The sequence below is a fragment of the Plodia interpunctella genome, chromosome 30, assembly GCF_027563975.2.
Source record: "Plodia interpunctella isolate USDA-ARS_2022_Savannah chromosome 30, ilPloInte3.2, whole genome shotgun sequence".
In the NCBI taxonomy this organism is placed as follows: domain Eukaryota; kingdom Metazoa; phylum Arthropoda; class Insecta; order Lepidoptera; family Pyralidae; genus Plodia; species Plodia interpunctella.
Genome location: NC_071323.1, coordinates 945,986 through 966,251, shown reverse-complemented (window position 1 = coordinate 966,251; position 20,266 = coordinate 945,986). Strand labels below are relative to the sequence as shown.

At 38.9% G+C, this 20,266-nt stretch overlaps 1 protein-coding gene across 1 annotated transcript in view; it reads right to left on the bottom strand.

The window, feature by feature from the left end:
• LOC128682503 (cilia- and flagella-associated protein 91-like) overlaps positions 1–20,266 on the bottom strand; it is a 29,916-nt gene that overhangs the window by 9,309 nt on the left and 341 nt on the right. The window contains exons 2-15 of the mRNA XM_053767222.1: positions 17,071–17,147; positions 15,337–15,400; positions 13,556–13,688; positions 12,381–12,497; positions 11,407–11,507; positions 10,030–10,096; positions 9,269–9,389; positions 6,989–7,157; positions 5,414–5,611; positions 4,828–5,001; positions 3,554–3,741; positions 2,856–3,002; positions 1,605–1,734; positions 841–932 (exon numbers count right to left, since the gene is read on the bottom strand). Coding sequence (XP_053623197.1) covers positions 841–932; positions 1,605–1,734; positions 2,856–3,002; positions 3,554–3,741; positions 4,828–5,001; positions 5,414–5,611; positions 6,989–7,157; positions 9,269–9,389; positions 10,030–10,096; positions 11,407–11,507; positions 12,381–12,497; positions 13,556–13,688; positions 15,337–15,400; positions 17,071–17,147 — 1,778 coding nt within the window. The remainder of the gene's footprint in view (positions 1–840; positions 933–1,604; positions 1,735–2,855; positions 3,003–3,553; positions 3,742–4,827; positions 5,002–5,413; positions 5,612–6,988; positions 7,158–9,268; positions 9,390–10,029; positions 10,097–11,406; positions 11,508–12,380; positions 12,498–13,555; positions 13,689–15,336; positions 15,401–17,070; positions 17,148–20,266) is intronic.

Sequence of the window (20,266 nt, the reverse complement as noted above, 5' to 3'; positions counted from 1 at the left end):
TTGCTATCGATTGTGGGCGTGTTATTTTTACATATGTGGCTTAAGTTACATTGTGTGCCATGCTACTATACTGGTATCAATCTAGCTAGCCTTTGATAGGTACGGCCTTGTTGTTTCATACAGGCTCAAGACAAGTATTTTAGGACAAAGAAACGAATACAGTTTGGACGGATTGTTATGAAATTTGGCACACGGATAGAAATGCGAAAGTTAAGTTGGTTTGTTATCCTTCACGCGTTATTTACTCAACCAATCCTCTTGAAATTTCGTATATATATTTAATTTAGAGTATGAAGAAGGACATAGGGCACCTTTCATTTCGGAAAGAACTATTGTTCCCGTGGGATTTGCGAAAAACCTGTATTCTATTTATTATAGGTGGCGCTGAATGCTAATCAAATAAACTTTGCAATAAAACACTAGATTGCGCTGTGTGTATTATAAATGCGCTATGGGTATTTTATTTCAATCCCGATCTAATTTTGATACGAAGAAAAAGCTGTTCCCGAGGACATTTAAACGGGCGAAGACGCAGGTATACAGCTAGTGTTCTATACCCTCCTATGACCTATGACGACCTCGGTGGCGCAGTGGTAAAGTGCTTGCCTCTGAACCGAGAGGTCCCGGGTTCGATCCCCAGTCGGGTCATGATGGAAAATGATCTTTTTCTGATTGACCCGGGTCTTGGATGTTTATCTATATATGTATTTGTTATAAAATATAGTATCGTTGAGTTAGTATCCCACAACACAAGTCTCGAACTTACTTTGGGGCTAGCTCAATCTGTGTGATTTGTCCTAATATATATATATTTATTTATTTATTATTTATTATACCCACCTGTTTGAACATCTCGTCGTGTTCCCTTCTCCTGTGCTCCTCCTTCTGTCTTCTCCCCGCTTCGGCAGCTTCGCGCATTTGCTTCTCGCGCACTGGAAAAAGTAATTCAATTAATACTAGCATTTTGCACGCGACTTCGCCTGCGAAAAAAATTTTTTTTTGTATGTATGTTTGTTTGTAACGCGATAACTTTCGAACGGTTGGTCCCATTTTGATGACATTTAAAAGGTATGCAGGATCTGCCAATAGTAAGTTCGTGGGGCAACAAAATCGGTTAAGTCGTTAATGAATATTCACAATTTCGGCGGCCCTCGGACCACCCATAAGCCGCTAATATGCTTTCGAATGTTATGCTTATGGTAGGTATGCGTAAAAAAATTGTGCCTAAAACATTATGCCAAATTAATATTGTGCATATTTTGACATCAGTTCGATAGTTTTGGAGATTACCCGCCTCAAACATACAAACTCACAAACGCTTGCCTCTTTATAACAATAGTAGTACACCTATCTTCTTCATAATCGTATTCCTCATGGCTGAGGGTCGTGGTAATTACGTGGAATTAAACACACACAACAACTTTCTTGGCATTATTAATGGAGTGGTTCGCCATTGCCTTCTCCATTTCACACACAAATTAATAATCAACCAGTGTGCAGGTTTCCTCACGACGTTTTCCTTCACCGGATACATAAGTACAAGGCATACCTATACATAAGTATATATACTGTAGACACCCCAATCTAGGGGCATTTAAACTCACACGCAATAAGAATAAAAGCATGCTGTCTCCTTTCCTCCTTCAGTCGCCGCAACTCCTTCTCCAAGAAGTCCAGAGCGGCCGACACGGCGCCGCCACACAGCTCGTCAACCAGCGCCGTTATGGCTGCGTCCTGTTTACGTCATATGTATTCTATTTATTGACCGAGACGATCTACAAATCGACTTGGGGCAAACATAGATTTTTTGCGTATGTTTGTACGCTATATAACTTTCGAATGGTTGGTCCGATTTTGATGAAATTTAATAGGTGTGCAGGATCTGTCAATTGAATTTTTAAGTACGTAGGGCATTAAAATCGTTTAAGTCGTATTTGAAATATTCACAATTTTGTAAAAACTCATCTAAAAACTTTCTTGTGTTCGTGGCGCACAACTAGTTTAAAACTCGAGTAAAACAACATTATACACATAAACAAATTATACATATAAATAAACCTTCCTCGGTAATCATACTATATATTAAAAGAAACCGCATCAAGGTCCGTTGCGTAGTTTTAAAGATCTAAGCGTATAGGGACAGACAGCGGGAAGCTACTTGTTTTATACTATGTAGTAAGTAATGATTCAGGTAAGTACTATTATTATGATATAAATAGCTCATATAATTTTTGCATACACAACGTTCAACACAAGATACACACTTATAATAAAATATGCGTATAAAAAGGGTTACGTATAAATATATATATAAAGTGAGCATCGGTACACACAGCATATGACACATTGCTGGTCTGACAAGAAAACACGAATAACATTAATTAACTAAATATAATAATAATTGGGGTCCTGAAGCAAGGCTATTTTTAAGAGAAATAACGACGCGCCTCGTGGAGGCAACGGGAGACTCGAGGGCTGGCAGCTTTTTTGCTCAGCGTGTAAGCCTCGCTATACAACGGGGCAACGCTGCCAGTATACTGGGCACGTTGCCTCCCTGTGGCACGTTGGAAGATTATTTTTATTTGTAAAACGGCATTTTTGTTTTGTATTTATGATGCTTTTTGTAAATATGAATAATAATAATAATAAATAATTATGACATTGTCTGTTGCACGTCAGAAATGACAAAATGTGTAACTAAATATAATATATATGAGAGTGTTAAAGTTGTATTGTCAAAGATGTAAATTTTTGACAACAATACATAGCTTATTCATCGCTCAGAATCGCTTCTATTCAAATCGATTCTATTCTAGCGTGCAATAAAACAATTTCAAACAAACAAACAGACATACCGTCTGTTCGGCCTCGGTCCTCATCGCGCTGTACTCCCTCGCCTTGGTCTCCTCGCGTGCGATGCGCGCGCGGTCCTCCTTCTGCAGTCCGTGCGTCGTCTTCAGCTCCTCCGTCAGCTCCGCCGCGCGCGTCCTGCCTTCGTACATCTGGGATATTGAGGGAATTGGTTACTGAACGGTGGCACATCTATCAGTCTGGTTGTGACGTACAGTTACGCGTGGTGGGGCGGCATACTTTGCTGGGGCGATTGGCGATTTCTATCGTGTGGTCCTTAGAGCGTTTCGACCGCATTACAATATTTAAAATTTTAACATAGACAATCAGTTTTATTATCTGAATTTAACATAATTATTCTGTACTTCGGTAAGGTAAATTTTATGAATTATTGATTTTGGGAATGATTCCTTCCTCGAGAATATTGACGGATCGTAATGACAGCGCGGCCGCAACGGTCGATAAGCTCTTATAATCACCCTATTATGTCATTGAGGGCAACAAATTCTTGTTCTGACTGCAGCATCAGAGCCCCCTGGCAATTGTTCTCATATTCCTCATCATTACGACAATTTACTTGATTTAAGTAGGGTGGAACATCAATAATTTTGGGTGTGACGTACAGTTATGCTTTTGGTTTTTTTTTTGTCCTCAGGAGAACGACGCAACATGTAAAACACCATTAAAAATTAAAAATCATCACCAGAACTTGAACAGCCCTCCCCCTGAGTATCCTCTGCAGCACGAGCGCCGCCTGGTAGTTGTTCTCGTCCTCGTCGTCGACGCGCTCCACCTCGGGCGTGGCGGGGCGCGGCGTGTCGCACAGCCGGCGCGGGCGCAGCACGCGCAGCGGGCCCGCCGCCGTCGACGAAGCCGCGCCTAATCTCGCCTCTGCAAGTTAAAACAAATAAATATGTATGGACATATCACACAGATTGAGTTGACCCCAAAGTCAAAACATTTATTTAGAAATTAGACCTCAACAGGTACTTCTTCACGTCATATTCTAAATGAAATGATATTTTACCAAAGCTACAAACTACTAGAATTTCGGAATGAGCACTGCTCAGAAAAAATGCCGAAAGAAACTCATTCAAACAGTGTTGGTCCCTATCATGCCAGAAGGGCTTACCATTTTTTTAATATAAATGTATCATTTTTTATCAATAATATAACAATGTAAATACATGTTATGGGTTGCTAGCTCAACGATGCTATGTTTTATAATAAATACATATATAGATAACATCCAAGACCCAGATCAATCTGAAAAAGTTCATTTTCCATGTTGACCTGACCGAGGATCTACTCCGGGACCTCCAGTGTAACAGTCCACCGTGATGACCATTAGGCCACGGAGGTCGTTATAAGTTATATTATATATATATGCGGACGAAGTCGCGGGCAACAGCTATATATATATATATATATATATATATATATATATATATATATATATATATATATATATATATATATATATATATATATTCGTCCGCATACATTTTCCAGTTATTTTTCCGGGATGAAATTAAAAGTCCAAAATCCTATGTCCTTCTCCATCTATAAACTGCATATACGCAAAATTTCAAGAAGATTGGTTGCGTAGATAGAGGCAAGAGATCGTGGAGAGGCAATAAACAAACAAACTTACATTTATAATATTAATTAGGACTAGCTGCCCCCCGGGGGCTTCGCTCCCGTGGGAATTTCGGGATAAATAGTGCTTTATGTATTATTCCAGGTATATTACACTAATGTACCAAATTTCATAATCGGTCCAGTAGATCTTGCGTGAAAGAGTAACAAACATACACGTCCTGCTATCTAGAATATGTAGTGTACGGCAAGGTTATGTGCCCCATCCTCACACGCAACTGTAGATCACAACCACATTATTAATGCACCACCGTTGAAATTCCCACGGAAGCCAAGCCCCTGGGCGTAGCTAGTTACACATAATATAAATTACTCCACTTTTAAGATCGTTATGCAAGCTCTCCAGGAACTGTTCGCTCCATTTGGTCTCTCGTTCGCACAGCTGCAGCGTGTTCCTGGGCAGGTGGTGGCCGGAGCACGACAGCCTCAGGTCCTGGCCGCAGCGCTCCAGCCACGCCGGGGGCTCCGCCAACTTCTCATGGTCCTCGTAAGCTGAAAACAGAGAACAAGTTCACTAGTTGTTCGCCGCGAACTTAGAACCTCGCGAACACAATAAAATTTTAATGAGTCAGACAAATTAAAAACCACCGACTTTCAATATTCATTGAAGTCCGTGGGGAACATCTAGTATTAGTTAGGAATAGCGTTTGCCCGCGACTTCGCCCACGCTTAATTTGTACGTCCGCTCATACTTATATAGGTATTATAAAAGAAAATCCTCTGCCGCGTCTGTCTTTCTATACACGATAAACTCAAAAACTATTGACCGGATTTTCATGCAGTTTTCACCAATATATAGAGTGATTCCTGAGGAAGGTTCAGGTGTATAATTCATTATGGTTTTACCCGAGCGAAGCCGGGTCGGGTCGCTAATAGATAATTTAGATTAGGATCTGTCACTCACATAGAAGCGCCGGGTCGTATATAATACACTCGTGTCTTCTGCGCGCCTGGTACCCGTGTCTGATGAGCGGCGCTATGAGGTCAGACTTAGGGTCATGCGAGGCCAAGGTCATTGACCCCGAGCCCCGGGCAGCCCTCATACGCTGAACCATCCCCACTCGACCCCCCCCACCGTGAATGGCGGTGAGTTTTCGAAGTTCTGCAACAAATATATCTATATATATATATATCGAAATAACGTTTATTCACTTGCTTAGCGGCGGTGTTTTATAACGTCCGCCTGGGATCAGAAGGTCCCAAGTTCGAATCTTACTCGCGTCGGTTTGTATACCAATCTGACTCATGTATAGTAGTTTTCATTGACCACCACTTGCTTCCGGTGAAGGAAAAACATCGTGAGGAAACCTGCACACTGTTGGACAGTTCAGTTCACTAGTGTTTAAGAATATATAGTAAGTAAACTTGTTGTTCGCCGCGAACTTTAGACCTCGCGAACAAAATAAATTTTGTACGAAATTGTGAATATTTCAAAAACGACTTAACCCATTTTATTGGGCCACGAACTTGAAAATTCTATTTGACAGATCCCACGTACCTTTTAAATGTCACCAAAATCAGACCAACGGTTCGAAAGTTATCGCGTTACAAACATATGAAATGCTAAATGCCAGTAGTTTCTAGCTTGTGAGAAATAACTATAAATTTAAAGATTGACGAGAAAAAGTGCCTGTGAAGGTCTAATTTCTGAATAAATGATTTGAATTTGAATTTAAAAATGCATATTTTTGCCCCAAGTTGATGTGAATTAGAATAATGCGAACGAAGCGAGCGCGGTCTACAAATTGTCAACTTGGGGCAAAAATACATTTTTTGGTATGATTTTGATAAAATTTAAAAGGTATATACCTAGATCCGCTTTTATAATTTTTTACTTCGTGGGGCAACAAAATCGGTTAAGTCGTTATTGAAATATTCACGATTTTATTTATTTTTTATTTATTTATTTATTTATTCATACAACTACCATTACAGGTATACACCTAATGCGACAGTGCAGACTTATATACTATTAATTACAACACATAACAAATGGCAAATAAAGTGACTTTTGTGAATTCACTCAAGGCGCACGAGAATATGTCGACTCGCTCGTGGACCATATTAATGGTTTTAATAACTCGCGTAAAAGCCATTTTGGCCAGCGGATTAATCCTCGCGGCGGCACCAGCAGCGGCGACCGCTCCGACCCACGTATCCGTCCGGAATACAAAAGTTCAAAAATTGAATCAGACCTGGCTCCTGCACTCTGCCGCGCAGAATATTAAAGATATTTTTATCGAGTGCGAGCTGTCTTCTAAGCTGAAGCTTGTTATAGCCAACCATTCCCAAAACGAAGAGTGTAGGGTACATCAGCGGGTAGTATGGGTACACTCCATAGTGTTTCCAGTAAATATGTATCAGAAACATGTACAATTTTGTACAAATTTATTGTGATCGCGAGGTTTAAGTTCGCGGCGATAACAACTATAGTTTCAAATATAAAAAAATGAATCGACAGGCGAGGTCGCCGCCTCACCTCTATCCCTGGCCCTGCGGATGTGATCAATCTTCTTCTCCATGACCTCCTTCTTCGCTACCCACAGCTTGGCAAGCTTTCGGCTCGTCTTGGTCGTCTGTTTGTTGCGCATTTGCGCTTGCATCTGATGCAGGAGCTCGAGACGTATGCTTTGCAGTTCGTCTATTTCCTAATAAACAAACTTTTGACAAAATCTAGTCATGTCACATGCGTTTAGGCGACTTGAACAAAATATGACACGTTAGCAATAACACGCTCGATTAAAAAATGGTAAGCCCTTCTGGCATGATAGGGACCAACACTGTTTGACTGTTATCTTTCGGCATTTCTTCTCAGCAGTGGTCGTTTCGAAATGCTAGTAGTTTGTAGCATTTGTAAATATATCATTTAATTTAGAATATGACGTGAAAAAGTGCCTGTGAAGGCCTAATGTCTAAATTTTGATAAATTCGCTTGCAACGCTCCGGCCTGTGTATTCGCGATGAACACAAAACGATTTTCACCAATAGACAGAGTGATAAAGTAATCTGCTGCGTCTGTCTGTCCGTCCGTCCGCCCGCGATAAACTCAAAAACTACCGCAAGGTTTTTCAATTCTGATTACCCGCGACTATAACTAACCTAACTTTTAATCGTCACAAGGTTGATGTCGTCAGAGAGATATTTTATACATTTAATGCGTGACAAAAAATCATGTCCACGCTGTAAACCGTTGAGGATGTTCCCTTTCGAGGCGAACTTGGTTGCACCATACAATACAATACAATACAATACAATACAATACAATACAATACAATACTCTTTATTGCACCAAAAGCGAAATTACAAAAAAAGAACAATACAAAAATAAAATAAAACGGCACAAAGGCGGACTTATCGCTAAAGCGATATCTTCCAGTCAACCTTGGGGGGTGGGAGGAACCGATAATGGAGAGAGGCGTTGGCGCAGTAAATGAAATAAACTAACACATAATATACACACATATACATATAATATATATATACAAATTTGTAAAAAAAATACCTATACAAATAAATAAGAAAAAGTAGGTACAAGTTAGGAGATAGTGGAAAGATAATGTGACTTGACAAGTAGTTTAAATTTGGACACCATCGGGAGGTCTACCACGAAACATACCGACACGTAGTACGCTACTAAGCTACACTGCTACCACTTTGTTCAATTTCGTGTACGCTTCGTGAATAGAGAATGTGTGGACGCAATGACAGGTATAAAAATAAATTAAAATAAGGCTTTTATAACGCCTGGGGTGCTACGTGTTTTATGTTTCATGGTATACATTTTAAGTTGTTTTCATTACGCTGGCACCGCTTCGGTTCGGTGGCTTCGCGGCCTGTGAGGCCGGACGCAACCGAGAACATGCAGACAACGAACGCAACCGAGAACATGCAGACACCGAATGCAACCGAGAACATGCAGACACCGAATACAACCGAGAACATGCAGACACCAAACGCAACCGAGAACATGCAGACACCGAACGCAACCGAGAACATGCAGACAACGAACGCAACCGAGAACATGCAGACACCGAACGCAACCGAGAACATGCAGACACCGAACGCAACCGAGAACATGCAGACACCGAACGCAACCGAGAACATGCAGACACCGAACGCAACCGAGAACATGCAGACACCGAACGCAACCGAGAACATGCAGAGCCAGTGAGAAAGTTATCTATCAGTTATCTACAGTTACTCAAGAAAATAATTATTATTTGTTAGACAAATTAAAAAAAACCCCCGACTTTCAATATTCATTTCGCTACAACTCTTGAACGGCCGAACCGATTTCGATCAAACATATATAAGAACTACGCATAAAAATTTGCTATCAAATAAAAAAGAAACCGTATCCAAGCATCCGCAGGTTCGCTGCGTCTCACTTCGAATCGATTCGATGATGAGAAGTGAACTAAGCCTGGTGGAAAATTCGTAAGACGCCATAAATGCACATCGTTAATATTCAAGTTTTCTGCCGGCACTTGCGGAGTGTAAGCCGTTTTTTTTTATACAAAAACTCGGGCGAAGCAGGGAAAATTAATAAATGAAAAATAGTTCAAATTGAATTAAATTTGAAATATACAGTGTTTATACAATAACTTAGCTTAGTCACGGAAAATGTATGCTTCCCGTTTTATCCACAACGAAGTTGTTGAGATTCGAAATTGGCCTGAATTGCTTCGAGAAAAGGCCGCTTTTTTTGCTCGACTCGGCAGGGACACTGCCGTGCCCCCAGATATTGTAAAATACATACCGCCTCTCTGAAGATCCAGTCTTTAGTCTCGATGTCTGTAATAATGGCGTCCGTTTTTTTCATCCACCCGGGGCGCTTGCCCTTCTCCATTAGTTCAGTCCAACAACGCGCGTGACGCAATCTAAATGTAATCAGTTTATTTGTTAGACCAATTTAAAAAAAAAACCCCCCGACTTTCAATATTCATTTCGCTACAACTTTTGTACGGCCGAACCGATTTTCATGAAATTGACTAAGAACACTCGGGACAAAATTATCTATGACACACACAAAAAAAAACTAAACGTAAATCGATCTGTCCGTTTGGGATCTACGATGCCACAGACAGATACACAGATAAACATATACTCAGACAGACACGTTAAACTTATAACACCCCTCTTTTTGCGTCGGGGGTTAAAACTAGAAATCTAAGCTAGTCTGTCTATGCCCATTTGGATGATTTGAGAGAAGACATAGCAGAAGATAGAAGATTTCTTTCATAAAACTATTTACAAAAATGTGTTTGAAACAATAAAAATAGATACAAAAATATCCTACTAATAGGTACCTATTATAAATACGAAAGCTTGCGAAGATGTGTGTGTTTGTATGTATGTATGTTACTCTTTCACGCAATATCTACCGGACGGATTGTTAGGAAATTTGGTACACGGGTAGATTACAATCTGGAACCTGGAACTTAACATAGGGAACTTTTATCCCGAAATTCCCACGGGAGCGTAATTCCCCGGCGCTAGTATTAGACAAAATAGAGGTACTTGTTAATAATTTCAGTAGTGTGAAAGTCGGCCGGCAAATCTCCCGTACAATATGGACAGCCGGGACCTGAAAATAACCAAAAAATGTAAATATATAATTTAACAGCAAACTCTAAATAGTTGTTCGCCGCGAACAATTTTTACAAATTGTGAATGTTACAAAAACCGACTTAACCTATTTTGATGCGCCACGAACTTAAAAATTCTATTGACAGATCGTACATACCTTTTAAATTTCATCAAAATCAGACAAACGGTTCGAAAGTTATCGCATTACAAAAAAAAAATATTTTTTTGCCCCAAGTTGATTTGTATTTGTATTCTCGCTTCGCTCGTTCGGTCATAAATTCAGTCTCATTCGCATAGTGCTTGCTCACATATTTATCTGTGAGCGAAGTACATTTTTAGGAATCGTGTATGATGCACTATGTACAACAAAGTTTGTTGCAACAAACAAATGTGACGTTCCGAGCGTTTAGGTACCACTGTTACCGATACTACTGGGATATTATTTAATCTATGCCGATACATAAGTCGTTCCCTGCATTAATTTATACTGTGGGCTGGCGGCAATGCGTATGCTTTTACTTATACTGTGACACGCGCAAATAACGCGCCTTATTTGGTAATGTTCGCGGTCCTCGATCGTGATTGGCGCTCGCAGTCGCTATAGTCCGTGGATAGCATCACGCGTTCCCGCTTCCCGCGCCCGCTCTCAAGTCAGTCTGTGTCGTCGTTCGTCTTGTGACAGTCGTGTGTGCTAAGATAAATTTTCCGTGATTGTAAAGTGTTAAGGCTCCTCAATGTACGATAATAAACGCTGTTGTACCTATCTAAGTCCACATATCTTTAATTTCTAACAACCACTTGGGCGGTATCGAGTTAAAGCTGAATAATAATAGTTAAATAGTATATTGATCATATGGAACAAGAAATCATAGATCTCTGAACTGACCACGAGAGAAATTGACGCGGGCGAAGCCGCGGAAACTAATATTATAAATGCGAAAGTATGTGAGGATTTATGTGTACGCAAAATATACTGGACCGATTGTTATGAAATTTTTCTAAACGGGTAGAATATATCTTAGAACAAGTAACACAATAAGGCAAATACCTTAGTTTATCACGAAATTCCAACGGAAGCGAAGTCCCGGGGCGCAGCTAATATTATAAAGGCAAAAGGTTGTGAATGCGAAAGGTTGGTTATGTGTGTATGTATGTTTGTTATCTTTCACGCAAAATCTACTGGACCGATAGTTATGAAAGGTACACGGCTAGAATATAACCTGGAATAACACATAGGGTACTATTTATCCCGAAACACCAACGGGAGCGAAGCCCCGGGGCGCAGCTAGTATACATATAAATAATTACCCCATTCAAGCATATCCAAATACAAGACTTCTGGTGTGGTCTGACAGATTTCTGCCGCTTTCCCATCCGGTTGCCAAGGTATGGTTTGCGCTGATGACTCTCTGAAAATTATACAATACAATACTCTTTCTTGCACCACAAAATGAACACCCTCTAATTGTAATAAATATAATATTCACCAATTAGTTAAAGGTCTGAAAAAATTGTAAAACCAATCTTAGAATTTGTAAAACAATTAGAACAGAGATACCTACTTAAATATTTAAATGTATGCTCACTCAGTCCTCACAAAGGGCCAGCAAGATCTGGGTGCTACAAAAATTTGCGAGTGTGCTAGATTTAGTAAAAACTTTCTGGTAATATTAATTTTTAATTATCAAGAGCCATAATTAAAAATTACAAATGGCTCCTTTAGTTTTTTAACTTACAAAATCCTATTCGACGGAAACGTAAATCAATATATGTATATAAAACTCTTGCGTTATTGACTGACTGACAGACAACGCCCAGGCGAAACTACTGGGCGTTGAAAGCTGTGTGCTGTTTGGTGTGTAGGTTCCTAGGGTAGGGTAGCACTAAGAAGGGATTTCCTAAAATCGAAACAGATTTTTACTCATATACGAAGTTGTTGGGCAAAAGCCAGTAAGATATTACTGGTATCAAAGGCGTTTTGCCTTTGATACCTTACCCACCCTTGGGTGAAAGTCCTCCATCGAGCGCCATTTTATCTATATTTTATAGGCTGAGTACTAATTAGCATTTTATATATTGAAACATATGTAATATTACTCTATATTTCGCTGTGAGACCACCGAAAATAAAATAAATTAAATAAATATCGTGAGCAACCCGCATCCATTAATTTCTAGCCACTTTCACAACGTCGTCCCATTTGTCATTTTCTATCGTTATATTCTAAACTAAACAATATTTACCAATGCTAAAAACTACTAGGACATATTGGACACAGGTACCTATACATGCTCTGTGTGGCTCTGTTCTTCGGTCGTGGAGAAGATGGCGCCTCGGCTCGCGGCGTTGTCGGGTGGAAGTCGGGTGACGTCGTCTGCAGGTCCAGTACCTTTTTTGGTCTGCAGCGGAGGAATATTACGTTTTAAAGCAAATAAATATTTTTTGATTTTGATTGTAAAATCCGTATATATCCATTAGGTACTAATATTATTAAAAAAAAAAAAGATTTTTGAAGTGAAAACTTGTTTGCGGCGGCGTTGTCCACATTTTGTGATGGGTCATAATACATTGCGGCGCCAATACATTGAAAATTGGTAAGACTACAAAAATGCACAACGTTATTATTCAAGTTTCCACTTCTGTAGGCACTCCCGGAGTGCAATCAGTTTTTACTTTTGTTGTTATGACTAAACTCGAAACTAATGGGCCGATATTAATGAAATTTGGCACAGAGATAGACGCGAATCCTTCAAGAATAACGTGGGCTACTTTTTTATTGTGATTTTAACAGAGCGAAGCCGGGACGGACGTCTGAATTAATTACGTGTTTTAATGATTTATTTTAATAGGTAAATTTATCTTTTTTTTTTTCTAAGAAAAATATACGCCAATGGCTTCGGAAAATTTGCCACAGCCATCTTCAAAATTTTAGGTATATTTTTTATCCTGACACCGGGCTTCGTGGCGTCACAGGCCCGAAAGTAACCGGGAACATGCGGAAATTACAAAGATATAGTCCAAACTTTACCTTTCTTTTACATTTAAAATTCTTTATCTCATTCATACAGCAAAGAAAGCGGTGGTGGTGTAAATGGTTAAGGTTAACGTATCGTACTCATGCCATACGAGTTTGAATACCAATCTGACTACTCATATATAGTAGTTCATCGACCAGCACTTGTTTCCGGTGAAGGAAAACATCGTGAGGAAACCTGCACACTGGTGGACGGTTTAGTTCACTAGTGTGTATGCGACCGCCTGCCACTAGATGGCGGTAAGTAATCGTAAAAAGTCGAGTCGACTTAAATAAAATCTGACACCAGTGTTAGCAACAACACACTCGATATATGTGCATAGGTACGATTAAATACCCAAACCGAACTATAAATTAAAATAATCTTCAGTGCCTAAACAAAACACGCAGGGTTTCCCCGCTGTATTACGAGACGTTATTTACCTAGCAGTGAATCTATAGCGATCTCTGCCGTTAAGGTTCGGTGGTGGTACGGTGCGCGCATCGCTTGTTCGCTTCAGATAAGCGCCGTACGAGCGATCTATGTGTTCCGGGAGACGACAGTTTGGATGATACACTGTAACAATTTTTATTACATAGCTATTTTAGTGTTGAAATGGTTGGAATATGGAACGCACCCTATTCTGTCCATAGAGAACTGTCCAACGTCAAGTTTTTCAAGGTTTCTTTCAAGGTTTTCTTTTCCCGCCTTCTACGGTCTTTTGGTCTTTTCCCGCGCTGCTCTGCCTGTATCCAAAAATTCCTACCTAAAATTTTATATTTAGTCCTACCAAAAATTTTGACTCGAAAATCATCAATAAACTAAACTTTAATTAGAAAGGCATGTTACGAAAAGCTCAGCGCAAATGGCGCTACTGGTACAACTAAGGTACACAAACATTGCTGATGGAGGCAAAAAGCGCCAATTTTCAATATTGTTGCAGATTTACGACAAAAAATACGACCTTCTACGCAATCGTGGTGCGAAGAAGTTTAAAGGAAAAAGGAAGAATTTAGTGGATTATCCTGAAAATAATAACACTATTTTAGGTTATGTTCTGCATTATTTGGTCAACTGTGGTCATAAACTGATATAAACTTGATTTTGACTGAAGACCTTACCTGTATGAAGGTAATATTTTAATAAGTCTTCACGTGTGAAGTTTTTCGAGCTTTTTTTTTCGACCGTTTACTGGCTCGAAAATTTTACACCATGAGGCGTATCTCATTGTTTTCGATGTTTTTTGTCTTATGGAAAACGTTTTTTTCCAATATTTCAGCACCCGAATATACTACATTGTTGTATATTTTCACAAACGAATGCTTACATAATGAAAGAATTAATAAAGTAATCTAAAATAAACGTTTTAATCGACATAGCAAAAGGCGGCAAAGTTTTGTCTGGCGGGATAATTGTGCAGTAATACTCCCTATTAATGCGAAAATGCCCAGCTCTGATTTTCAGCCGTTACCGGATGTGGGTAGCACCATGGACAAATACATTAATTCAACATACATAATTTAACAGAGAAAAAAGTAACATAAGAAATATTTTACACGGATAATAACCATAAGTTTATGGTCTCGAAATTTACATGAAATATTCAGATCGATGTCCCATTGAAGCTGTGAAAAAATGAACCTTGCAAATCAACGCTCGATCGAAATATATGACCATATAAGATGAAAATTTAGCAATTTAATCTGAAACTCAAAATTTAAAGTTGCACTTCCCGTTACCCAAGTACCTATCATGAAATCTGGCACGAAGTTACCATCAACAATGTCGATTTGGGGTAAAAAACCGAAATTATGTAATTTATTGATCGTGTAAAAAAATGACTATTTAAAATTTTCGAGTAAAAAATTAAAACATCTCATTTGAAATTTGCCTTAAGTTAATTTGCGTCAATCTTTTATTAGAGTATTGCCAATACTTCACCTGCGCTTTGGAAGTCGGTGACAGAATAAGTTTTTAGTAAATTTGCGACGTCTACAAATCATATATAAAGAATCTTGCCTAAGAATCTTAATCCAAACTGATATTATAAATGCGAAAGCATTAAGTTTGTTTATTACCTCTTCACGCTTTACCTGCTCAATCAATCTTCTTGAAATTTTGCACATACATAGTTTGAAGAACGGAGAAGGACATAGGGTAGGACTTTTTGTGTGCTGAAAGTTATGAATAAAGAATTATTAATTAGAATTATTGAATCACTTACCAGCCTGAACGCTCGGATATCGTCGTCCATCGGAGAACATTGCCGTGTAAACCGGCTGAATGATCTACGAAACAATAGAATAAAACTGAGGGCCTACCACGAAACATACAAACACGTAATTAGCACGTTACTGACGTCCACATGCTTCAGCCATATCGTGTAGGCATCGTGTAAATGTAAAAAAGAGACATTTTTTTATGTTTCATGATAGTCTCACAGATAATTAATCCTACCAACAAATATCATAAATGCGAAAGTTTGTGAAGATGCACCTATACATATACTCTATAAAATTTGATACACGGTGAATATAACCTGGACCACGGTGATAAACCCTATGTGTTATACATAGGGTACTTTTTATCCCGAAATTCCCACGGGGGCGAAGCCCCGGGGCGCAGCTAGTACCTATAATATTTACATGTGTAGGTAACTGCTCTCTCATCTTAAAGTGTTGACGCGATTTTGAACGTGAAGTTATCATCATTATAGTATAAAAGTTTATTTGTTAGACAAATTAAAAATCAACAGACTTTCAATATTCATTTCGCTACAACATTTGACTACCTCCTAATGGTCATCACGCCGGACTGCTACGTTGGAGGTCCCGGGTTCGATTCCCGGTCTGGTCAACATGGAAAATGATATTTTTCAGATTGACCTGGGTCTTGGATGTTTATCTATTTATGTATATATTATACAATATAGTAGGTACCGTTGAGTTAGTATCCCATAACACAAGTTTCGAACTTACTTTGTGGCTAACTTAATCTGTGTGATTTGTTACTATATATTTATATTATATATTTATTTTAATGGCTGAACCGATTTCGATCAAACATATCTAAGAACCACCGCATAAAAATTAGCTACTTATCAAATAATGAAAAAAACCGCATCCAAATCGGTTCACCCGTTGATGAGCTGCGGTGCCACGTACACAGACAGACACACTTAGCGGTCAAACTTATAACACCCCTCTTTTTGCGTCGGAGCTCAAAAACAAAGTGACTTTCCGATGCGGTTTTTTTAATAGAGTGATTCATGGGCCGCAAATATTAAGTAAAATAAAGGGAATAGGTAATTATTATTTCCAATACGCAGATTTCATTTTTGTAACAGCGAAACGGAAGATAATGAGATCTATAGCTTTCTATGTCTACACATATTTAAATGTAACCGAGTGAATCTCCGAGCGTTTCGACCGCTCTGTCATTACGATCCGTCATTCATAAAACATGACATTGATACACAGTACAGATTTTGAAAGTCAGATTAGTAAAAGTGATTCTTGTCGTTGTTGAAATTTGAAAAATTGACAAGTGACACGCGGCCGCAGCGTTCGAAACGCTCGGAGATTCACCAACTGTCCCTCTGTCATCCTGGCGGGTTGCATCCCGGATCCCATGTAAAGATTATTAATAACATCAACAGAAAATGCTCATCAGACTAAACCACTTTTGTTAGGGCATCATTTCTATATCTATAATATTTGTTATAAAGAGGTAAGCGTTTGTGAGTTTGTATGTTTTAGGCAGGTAATCTCCGAAACTACCGAAACGATTTCAAAAATTATTTCACCATTAGAATAGTACATCATCCAAGATTACTATGGGCTATATTTTATCTCAAAATTCCCACGGGAGCGAAGCCCCGGGCAACATCTAGTTTCCTATAGTTTAGCTGGACCATCATGGCGGTCTGCATCAGGTGTTCCAGATCTTAGATACATACAACTTGGGCAGACGCCATAGCGGCTCTGAACGCGGTGCGGGCATAGTCCTTCGCGCCGGATACTATGTAAGCGGAATCTGAAAAAAAAAAATTGCATCTTTTAGAGACCTCGGTCGCACGGACGGTTTATCCACGCGCAAAAAGGCTCGTGCGAATGCTTTGGGATACAACACTGGCGTCAGATCTTTGTCAGAATGGTGACTTTTAAGACTACCCAACGCCATCTAGTGACATTGAGAGGTAATAGCCGATCAAATAGGTGAAGGTTTCCTTACGACATTTTCCAGACAAGTGATGTTAGAACTTCACAGTGTTATGGTATTATATTGATTGGATAGTAACGTGACACAAGTAGGATTCGAACACAGGCAGTTCGAATCGCAGGCGAGTTTAACCATTGGACCACCACCGTAAGTGATACTTTACTCCGCCACAAGTGCTTTTCGGCGTGCCCTAATTGGAATAGTCAATACGTTTGCGGCGCCCTTTTGTATCCTGTGCCTTGTTTTAGCGCCGCTACTGGATTCAGGGCACCCAAATCATTTTGTCATTCTCCTAGTTATACACCACTATCGTCAAAAACAATAAAAGAAAGAAAGAAATCATTTATTCGGCAAACACATAAAATCCAAACATACAAAAGAGTAACAAATATATATCGAATAAAATATGTAAGCCGAAATGGCGACAGCTCAGCATGGTGCCAAGGTATCAAGCCAAGGCGCTGATTTTCAGCTGGAACCAAGTACAAAAGTAGGTATGGTGGCAAAATAAACAAGTTAATATGTACGGAAACAGAAACAAACAACAGCAAACAATAGGATTAAACATATGACTTAGGAAAAAATGTAAAAAAAGGAATAAGGATAAATTACATGGAAGCTATGGAAAAAATATATATATAAAGTATAAATATGAACCTAAAAATAATTCAATGTATTGCCCTCAATTTGCCGCAATAAAGTAAACTCTTTGATGCGTTTACGGAATATTGTGACAGATAGAAAGAAAGAAAGAAAGAAATCATTTATTCGGCAAACACATAAAATCCAAACATACAAAAGAGTAACAAATATATATCGAATAAAATATGTAAGCCGAAATGGCGACCAGCTCAGCATGGTGCCAAGGTATCAAGCCAAGGCGCTGATTTTCAGCTGGAACCAAGTACAAAAGTAGGTATGGTGGCAAAATAAACAAGTTAATATGTACGGAAACAGAAACAAACAAAAACAAACAACAGCAAACAATAGGATTAAACATATGACTTAGGAAAAAATGTAAAAAAAGGAATAAGGATAAATTACATGGAAGCTATGGAAAATATATATATATATAAAGTATAAATATGAACCTAAAAATAATTCAATGTATTGCCCTCAATTTGCCGCAATAAAGTAAACTCTTTGATGCGTTTACGGAATATTGTGACAGATGACAAATTACGAAGAGGGGGAGGTAAATTGTTCCAGATTTTGGCTGCGGCATACTTGAAACTACCTTTAAAAGCTGTTAATTTGTGACTCTGAACAATGAGAAGGCCAAGACGAGATCTAGAAGACCAGTCTAGCTTTTCTAATAAATATGGGGGTTTACGGTATTTAACAATTCCAAAGAGGAGAGTAGATAGATGGATGTAGCGGCGTGACGACATGTTTAGCATTTTTGCAGAATTGATGAAGGGTGATACATGTTGTCGTGGTGGAATGTTAAAGCAATATCTTGCACAAGCATTTTGAACTTTTTGAATGAGTGCCTTAGTTTTTGCTAAAAGTCGCGGTCCATAAACAGAGTCAACGTAATTAAATTTTGACAAAATTAATGATTCAGTAAGATTTATACGAAGTTTAAGGCAAAGATAATCTCTTATTTTGTATAAAAGTTTTAAACGGTAAAAGCAGTTACGGGAAATTTCTACTATGTGTGAATGAAAACGAAGTTCAGAGTCCATCAACAGACCTAGATTACGAGCTTCTGAAGTAGAAGTAATAGACTGTCCATTTATGTATAATTGTGGCGATTGAGATTGAATTTCATTTAATTGGTGCTGAGTGCCTAGTATCATATACTTGGATTTATTTGGGTTTAAGTGGAGGAAATTCAGTTTAGACCATTGGTTCAACCGGTCAAGATCATTGTTTAATTTTGTAACGGCTGAATTAACACTATCTGGTTTGCATGATATATATAATTGAAGATCGTCAGCATACATATGAAATTTAGCATGTTTTATAGAGTAAGATATGTCTGACATGTAAAGAATGAACAACACAGGTCCAAGGATGGAGCCTTGCGGGACTCCCCTTTTTACTGGGGATGAAGACGAAACCATGGGAGATCCGTTACTTTTGTAGATTTTGACAAATTGAGAACGGTCACACAGGTAGCTTCGAAACCACTCGAGAGTAGACGCTTCGAAACCATAAGAAGATAGCTTGTGAAGTAAGAGAGGTATATCAATACTATCAAAGGCACGAGAAAAGTCAAGAAGAACAAGAAAAGTGCCCATTCCATTATCTTGGGCTTCTAAGATATTACTCGTAACGTCGAGCAAGGCTGTGGCTGTACTATGTTTCTTTCTGAATCCTGACTATGCTTCTGGGAGAATTTGATTGGTCTCCAGAAATTCAGTTAATTGTAAATGCACTACCTTTTCTAGTATTTTAGAAAGAATTGAAAGGATACTTATTGGGCGAAGATCATTTACGGTGAGAGGGTTTGAATTTTTTGGTAGAGGTCTGACAATTGCAGTTTTCCAGGTATCCGGAAAGATAGAAGTAGATATAGATTCATTGATGATCAATGACAATCTGCTTCCATTTCGCTCATACAAAAATGAAGCGGTGGTGGTGTAATGGTTAAGACGCCCGCCTGTGGATCGAAAGGTCCCAGATTCGAATCCTACTCGTGCCACATGAGTTTGTACACCAATCTGACTCATGTACAGTAGTTTTCATAGATCATCACTTGCTTCCGGTGAAGGAAAAACAAAGTGATGAAACCTGCACACTTGTTGATTATTAACTTGTGTGTGAAATGGAGAAGGCAATGGCAAACCACTCCATAAATAATGCCAAGAAAGTTGTTACGTGTGTTTCATGACCACGACCCTCAGTCATGAGGAATACGAGACTATGAAGAAAAAGATCGGCAAAAAGTTCGCCAAACTTTGGCGGATTTGTTAACAAAATCAAAA